At 44.5% G+C, this 8,460-nt stretch overlaps 1 protein-coding gene across 1 annotated transcript; it reads left to right on the top strand.

Annotated features, from left to right (window-relative positions):
- The first annotated feature begins 5,633 nt into the window (after positions 1-5,633).
- On the top strand, positions 5,634-7,985 carry LOC117640011. Its single transcript, XM_034376177.1, has 3 exons — positions 5,634-6,111; positions 6,274-6,536; positions 6,622-7,985. Exons 1-3 carry the CDS (start codon positions 5,739-5,741, stop codon positions 7,915-7,917), a joined length of 1,932 nt encoding a protein of 643 aa, XP_034232068.1. The 5' UTR covers positions 5,634-5,738; the 3' UTR covers positions 7,918-7,985.
- The last annotated feature ends 475 nt before the right edge of the window (positions 7,986-8,460 follow it).

Genomic DNA, 8,460 nt, shown 5'->3' with positions numbered 1-8,460 from the left:
AACTCAAAGCGCGTCTACACTTTTGGCCGCCTCCTCCGGTCTTCTGGCCCACTGTGCGCCGGCTGGCTTGGCCGCACGGGGCGACCTTTGCAGCAGGAAGTTGTCGCTCTGTCTCTCTCGCACCTGTACGGAGCGGCCCACGAGTGCGAGAGACAGAGCGACGCCTCTCGGAATGTCTGCAGGCTCGACCCCGCCGGCGTGCGAGGAGCCCCTCGAGGGGTGGCGGCCTGCCCGCCACTATTTCAAACTTTCCCTTTCCCGGGCCGCTGCCGCAATGCTGCCGCCGTGTGGCGCTAATTTTGTGACTCTGTGGCTGACCGGGACCGGGGCGGGACCAGCACCCTCCCCTCGTTTGGACTTCCAGCCCGATTGCAGCGATTACCACACTGTGAATCCGCTCTGAGGGAGACTTGACCGCGTCCCGCCCGGTGAGGCGGAGGGAGGAGGTCGCACCAGGAGTGGAACTCACTAAATGTTACGCACAATTGTGTCCAAGACATCACAGTTTTTTGTGCAGGCGAACTTTTCATATAATTTTCGTACGAAAACCTGCACATATGTCCCCCTTTTTGTACATGTGAAGCTCATTCCATTTGGGAGATTCGATTCCAAACGCTTGCATTCTAAAAGAAAATTAGGCAGAGATCCTTAACTTAACTTAACATTTAACGAACACTGCTTTCGTAACGTAGCATAAGACAATGTTCGCTAAAGGTTAAGGGTACGGACTTATGAACGTACTTGGAAAAGTGTATCTACACAAATTCGAGACATAAAAAAATATCCTACCCTTTTGAAAAGATGTTATAAGTTAAGGGTAATAACTTTAACTCTAATGATAACGTTATGATGCCCTTTTGAGGTAAGTTAAGGATCCCTGAAATAAGGTAGCTCAAGTGATTTCTGGCTGTTTTTTCTTTGTACTTTTTCTTGACTTGACCATGCTGGGTTGCATCAAATATGACTGAGACTTGAAGTTTGTGACGCCTGGCAAAGAAAGTCGTTGGCAGAGATGGACTGGACCCACGGAGCGCCATGGACGTGCTACGGCTGGCTACCGATGCACTGTCAATCTACACTGTTACAGTGAATGAAATTTTATGACATTTGTGACATTAGTTTTCAGCAAACGTACATTACATTGAAATGAAAATTTCATGGCATCAGCCATTTAATAAACGTTTCATAACAAGTGAAGGACGGTCTCACTCTATTCGACAAGCGAGAGACATTCTGGTTTAGGCCAGAAACAGTGTGACACTTGCAGCGTGTCCATCCGCCAGAGTGGCCGTGGGATGTCCGGTAGATTGCGCGGCTGTGCCGGTGCATTTGGTGCCAATCAGTGGGCCTAATCGTCGCCGTGCACGTATGAACCACCTGGGACCGTTGACGGCCGCCGAGGCCGGGGCAGTGCGTGGCGGGGCCGTCGCACGGTGGGCCAGTAGGCCCGTGGAAGCGGTCAAAATCCCGGACGCGTTTTGAGCTCAAGGGTCGCTAAAGAGGGCTCGAACCGACCGTGTGACCCCATCAATGGATTCCTCGTTCGGAGAGCAATCCAGTGGTGGGGTCACACGCCCGGTTCGAGCCCCATTTAGCGACGCTTGAGCACAAAACGCGTCTTGAGTTTTGTCCGCCTCCACCGGTCTTCTGGCCCACTGTGCGTTGAGCCGCGACGAGCGGGAACGGCCGCGCCTCGAATACGGGCCGCCGGGCTGCAGCCCCACGGGGTCCACAAGCTTTTATACCTGCACACTTTAACCCCCACCCCCTCCTCCCCGCCCCACTTTGTATGGCAGCTTAATACAGGCCGATAATGTCCCCCCCGTTCCGTCAGAGAGAGGTTACGACCTGTGTAACGAAGGCTCATTTTGATGAATGCGCGAGTGAAGCTGTTTCCGAGGGTCGTGACGCCCTGCACTGTAAATGTCGTACGGTGAAAGGCTGCACCAACATTTTATGGGGAAGATATTTTCCATGATACCAACGAAATTCGTCGAAATGTATATAAGGTACAGTGCATTCTCAATGGTATGTGGTGAAGTCAGCTGCACCACCATAATATGAAACATGTTCACTGTAGAACATTAAGAGCGAGGGGGTATTCACTCGAAGTATTCTCTGTACACGCCGGGATATTCATATTCATATTCATAATATTCTGCAATATTCATGCGTCTTCAGGTATTCAAAAAATATTCATGATATTCACACATATTCGGAATATTTTGAGGTATTCACCTGTATTCATAGGTATTGAATAGTATTCAGGATGTTTTGCATAAGGTTTGGATGACCTACGAGCGTTTGAGTGCCCTAATTCCCACGTTCCCCAAATTTAAGCGTCTCGTGCTGCCACGGGTTGGCTATGTCGAGACCATGACGGGGGGCTGGCCCGAACTGGTGGTGCGTTTCCTTGGCACCATCACCCCTTCCACCACCCCGCTGCTGATGCTGCTGGAGATGCCCGGTTCGGGCACCATCACAACAGCACTGAGTAACTCACGAATACACTGACACTCCCAGGAGCTTGAACTCATTTCAGTACATACCTAAGCATGCCTGGCAATATAGGGCGACGTTTAAATCGAAGATGAACAACGAGACAAAGAGCACTGTATGGCAGTAAAAATAAGCAAAGCGTATCACTGTGTAGTGTCAAAGTTACATTAACCTCTGAAATAGCCCCATAATGTCAGGGCAGACACGTAGAAATTATTTCAATGCACTGTGACTCAGCAGGAACAATATAGGTCACATTTTGTCTTTTTTTTTAGGGGGGGGGACAGTGAAGTTTTTGAAGTTTAACGGAGTCTTAGGAAGCCATCTCCAATATTTTTTTGGCAGTTAGAGCGCTTCTTTGCGGCCCTTGATTGATCCCATTATGGTTTAAAAGTAATTTTAAAAACGGTCTTATTAGTTGAAAACTTTCTTTCTCGTAGAGACGGGGGGTCTCAGAAATTTCTTCTCACAATATTGAAGCGTTTTAAGTGCAAATTTCATGATATACATTAGATATTCATGATATTCACAAATATTCACCAGTATTACCTCATATTCACTAGTATTCAGACGAATATGTGTATTCAACAATATTCTTGGTATTCACGGATATTCACACATATTCATATTCTCTGTACACGAAAATAGCGAGTGATTACCCCCTCGATTAAGAGTGTAGTGTGCTTGAAGGTTGTCACCATCGGTGGAGGTTGCCTCTCAAGAGAAAGGTCACTATAAAATAAAAAAATAAGTGTGAAATTGACATCATTGCCGACGGTCAAAGTAAGCGTTTCTTGACATCAAGTTCGCGACAGATCACATCCTTTCCATGATATGATGCAACTTCGACATAAAATACCCGGTCAAGTTTGGGTTATGATGCAGAGCGTGACTAAATATCATCAACTTTACCCCACTTGACGTCAACAAGACCTTTTTTTCTGGTTCTTTGGCTGTCCCTCCTCACATGAGAGTGGGTGAACGTCTTCAGGAGCTCGTTACGTAATTTTTTCATCTCTGGTTCGGTCCGGCGGCGCCAGGCGTGGCCCTTCACAAGTCAAGGCTTCTCTTTCTCGGGGTGCGGTCCCCTTCGCAGCGAGAGGCTCGGTCAGCACGAGGCTTTATCGTCGGCTGAGCATGTTCCTGGCGCTCCACACGAGTCTGCCCGCAGTCAATGTCCTCACCGCCGGGCGACGCCTTAAGCCCGGCCGGCACACGGTGGGCCAGAAGACCGGTGGAGGCGGACAAAACTCTAGACGCGTTTTGCACTCCAGAGTCGCTAAGTGGGAGTCGAAGCGAGCGTGTGACCCCACCAATGGATTCCTCGTTCGGAGAGCGATCCATTGGTGGGATCACACGTTCGGTTCGAGGCCTGTTTAACGACTCATGAGCTCAAAACGCGTCTAGAGTTTTGTCCGCCTCCACCGGTCTTCTGGCCCACCGTGCGACACCCTCGCCACCCGTCCGTGGCGCTGGCGGTGAAAGGGACGGCACACTGTAAAAAATTTGTTCGTAAATTTACTAACAAATCAGGGGTAATTTCGTTGCACGAATTATTTGTAAATATACAACGTTTTTATGTTTATATCGATTTATGAATTATTCTTCACGCAGTAGTTTGTAAAATCACAAACTTTTTTACAAGTTCCAATTTATGTGGACCGCTTTTGTTCAACATTGTCACGCTGATTAAATGAAGATAAACTTGTTTCAGCGGATTTTTTTTGTTCTATGAAACATCTTGTAGTTCTATGAAATATCTTGTAAAATGACGAAGGCATCACCCTATTTCGTAATTTTACAAGCGATTTGTGCAACGAAATTACCCATGGATTTGTAGTAATTTTAGGAAACATTTCATATTTCTGTGACCTCACTGTAGTATTATCGTCACTTTTGAGATGTATTTAGTTCGTACCATTTCATAATGCGGTGTTCACAAACAAATTTCATACAATTAAGAAGATTTCTGTGATGAATAATCCATAAATCGGCCTTTACAAACAAATTTCATAAAATAACGAAATGTTATTGTTACTTTACAAGGAATTTGTAAAATAAAATTTCGTAAATTCACAATAATTTTTTTACAGTGCAGCACGCCGGGGAAGGAGAAGAGGGAGTCTCGTGGCAATGAGTGCCTTTGCTCAGTCCGCATCCGCCGAGGGGGAAACAACTTGAACTTTGGTGTAAGTTTCCCTTGAAACAACGTTGAAGTAACGTGAAATATAGAGTATAGAGCAGTCAGTATCCGCTGTACCACACGTTTAAAAAAATAAATTATTTTATTGCTTGTTAGTTAAAAACAGCGTGAGCACCTCATTTCAAGACAGTAGTATCATACGCACAAGTCGTGCGACTCATTCCGGAAACGAGGATTCTTGCTGGGAAACTTTTGCAAGTGGGTGGTGCCGGCATAGAAGAGAGCGAAAACAATCTGCGCGTCGGGTCCCGGCCGCCGCGTCCCGACCCTCAAATCCACTTAACCACATCCATCAGCCGCCGCAAGCCCCGCAAGCCGCGGGTCCGAAGGTGCTTGGCCGAGGGGCTTTCTTGTTTGTGGCTTCCCGCCCACATCCGTTGCCTCTGCAGCCCGAGGGCCGTTTCCGTCGCTCTGTCCCTCTCGCACTCACGGGTCGTCCCGCAGAGGTGCGAGAGAGACAGAGCGACGAAAAGGACTCTCGGAACCAGGCTGCTGCGGCCCGCCGCCTGGACCGCAGGGTTCAGCTACCCCTCCCGGTACTTCGGTCCAGCTCCCCGGCAAAAGTTATGAGGCGTTTTCCGAGAATCGTAGTGTCACCAGCCACGCCCCGAAGTAGAGATAGGAAGATTATGCTTTCGCATAATAGCATAATTTCTTAAAAAGCATGTTACAGAAACGGGAACAACAATTTTGGCACCCCCATATTCTCCCCATTCCGAAAATATAAAGCATAATAAAGCATAATTTGCAAAAAACGCAGCATAATGCCTAAATCGCATAATCAGGGCATAATTGAGCCAAATTTCAGTCGCGGCGGGCTTAAACGACCTTAAAATGTTGTTTTTTCGGGTGGAAATCACGAAAAGGGGCTTGGTTTTGAATTTGGCGCGACTCCGTGGTCAGCGCCTTGTCGAAATGCGACGCGGGACTAACTGGGGAGGGGAGGGGGCGTGGAGTGGCGTGGAGCCCAGGCAGTCGTTGTGGGCGTGTGTTAGGTGAGACATGTGTGGCACTGGGGCGCATCAACAGCAAGAAAATGAAGAAAGCCGTGACAATGACGGTCTCAAAGCGGGCCTACGATTACAGCAAAGAAGGAATGTATGTTTTTGATAAGAAAAAAGCTATCATGTACTGTCGACATTGCGGGGTGCGAGTAGACTGGGAGAAGAAAAGCACCGTTGAAAACCACTGCAGTTCCAACAAGCACAAGAATAATGTGAAAGAAGCTAAAGAAAAGGACAAGAAACGACAGGGCTCGATCAGTGACTCATTTGAAAAGTCAAAGAAATTGAAGGACGACAGAGAGGAGTTTATCAAGTCCACCGTGCACGCTTTCACGAAGGCGAATATTCCCCTGCACAAGTTGGGCCACCCGGCCATTAGAAAGTTTTTCAAAAAATACATTCCTGGTGAGTGTCAACATTCAATTTACCAATTTCTATTCATTGCTAATTTTATATAAACTCTCGCCGCATAAACTTCAGTATAGTGATGCTTCTATTCACGGCCAGTTCGTACATGCGATGGACGACTAACCTCCTAACCTCAAACTTGTTTATTTTGCGTTTCAGGTGGTGGAGATCTCCCCAGTGTTAGAACATTGAGAGACAAGTATGTTCCGATCTTGAAGGCTGAATACGACGACACGATTAGGAAAAAACTTGAACTTGCCGTTCTTTGCGACGAGACAACAAACCGAAAGGGTGAGGCAGTCTTGGTGACTCTGTTGAAGTGCCTCCCATCTGAAACTGAACCAGAACCATTTATTGTCGTCGGCTCTGTCAAAATTTTGTCTGCATGTAACGCCGATCAGGTCTCTAAAGCAATAATCCAGGTAAATTTCATAACTATCTCTCTATACAAATATAGAAATTACAAATATAGAAATTTTACCTTTCACAATTTTTTTCTTATTTCAGACTCTTCAACACTACTTAATTGCACACGAGAACGTCGTGGCATTGATCTCTGATGGCGCTTCATATATGACACTGTGTGCTAAGCTTATAAAGGAGCTAGTAAATCCAGATCTAATCCATATTCAATGTTGGGCCCATAAAATGGACAAGGTGGTGAAAGTCTTTTCTGACAAGCTTCAACATCTGCATGAGTTTGTGATGAACACAAAGCAACTTTTCAAAAACACTAGAAAGAGAAAGCATAAGTATAAGCAATATTTGAGAGATAAATATTCATTCAGTAGGTTGAAGGATGCCAAACTTTTCCCCATCCCTGTAATGACTAGAAGGGGCTCCTGGAGAAAGTCAGTGCAGTATATTTCAGTATACTTAGAGGATATTGCAGACTATGCTAAAACTGTACCTGAAAATGAAGTGAAATCTGTGCAATATTTTAAGAAATTGAATGCAGAAGACCTTAAAGTCATAAAAACAGAGGCTGACTTTGTTGAAGAATATTGTGCTAGTGTGTGTGATTTAATATTGTATTTAGAAGGATCTCTCTATCCCATGTCTCATCTTGTCTACTCCAAAGTATCTGTAATTCAGAAGGTTTTTCATTTACTGGGATCTGCTAGTGATGTCAAGTCAGTATTATATAAAGAAACTAAAGCTAGTCTCCTGAAATTGTCTAGTCAAAAGCAAAAGGGTGTATGTGAAAGATTGAAAGCTGTAGCCAAAAAATGTGATGAAATTTTGTCAGATTATTTGTCTAATGATACTGCTAAAAATTTCTTCCAGGCCACCCAAACTTTGTTCAACCCAAGTAAAATTGTGGTAGGTTGTTCTGACAGGGACTTTGAGAATGCCAAAAATAATATTCCCTTGTTGAATGTTATTCCCTTGGCTAATTTTAAAGTGTTGCATAGTCTGTTGACAGATGCTGTTAAAGAAGCTTTAAAGTCAGGGAAAAAAAACGATGATGTACTGAGTGATGCATTACTATCAATGAAAGGTGAACACCTAAAATTTGTTACATTGTGTTTGCAAGTTTTACACATTCCAGTCTCAAATGTAGACAGTGAAAGGGCGTTTTCGGCCTACAGTGACATCCTTAGCCCTAAACGATGCAGGCTGAGTGCTGAAAATGCAGAAATAATGATGTGCATGTACTTTAGCGATGACATAGATCTTGATTGTGATTCTGACACTTATGGTACTTCAACTGAAAACCATGATGAGCAAGAACAGGCAGCTGATGCTTGCGATGATGATGACAGTGATAACTGTGATAATCCAATGCTAATGGATTTTTAATGTGTGCTGTACTGTGAAAATGTTACACAACTTGTGTAGTGTAACACAAACACAAATGTCTTTGAATTAATGTGACTGTGTGTAATTACCTGAATAAAAATTTTGTTGTGAATTCAAGCGATTCTGTACATAATTTCCACTACCACATGTTCAAAATGAGACCAATTCTTTTTTATTTTAATTTAAACCATTTTTAACCAGTTTTTCGCAAAAAAAACCCCAATTTTCGGACAAAAAGCATAAAAACGCATAATTTGGCCGAAAACAAAGCATAAAAGGCGCATAATTGAGCCATTTTGACAGCATAAAGAGAGCATAATTGGCTAGAAATTCAGGGCATAATCGGGCTTTTCTGAAGGGGGCGCTGCGACAGACATACTTTTTGACACACATAACCGGATTCAGTCATAGACTGCGACAGACATAAACATTTTATTTTATTTATTATTTTCCTAAATTAAAATTAAAACAAAATTTATTTCGCGACACACATACTTTTTATTCAGAATTAAAGTTCTGTTAACACACATAAAATTCTTTACA

This window comes from Thrips palmi, unplaced genomic scaffold (genome assembly GCF_012932325.1).
Source record: "Thrips palmi isolate BJ-2018 unplaced genomic scaffold, TpBJ-2018v1 HiC_scaffold_1, whole genome shotgun sequence".
NCBI lineage: Eukaryota > Metazoa > Arthropoda > Insecta > Thysanoptera > Thripidae > Thrips > Thrips palmi.
The sequence above is the reverse complement of the archived record's forward strand: the minus strand, read 5'-3'. Positions and strand labels throughout refer to the sequence as shown.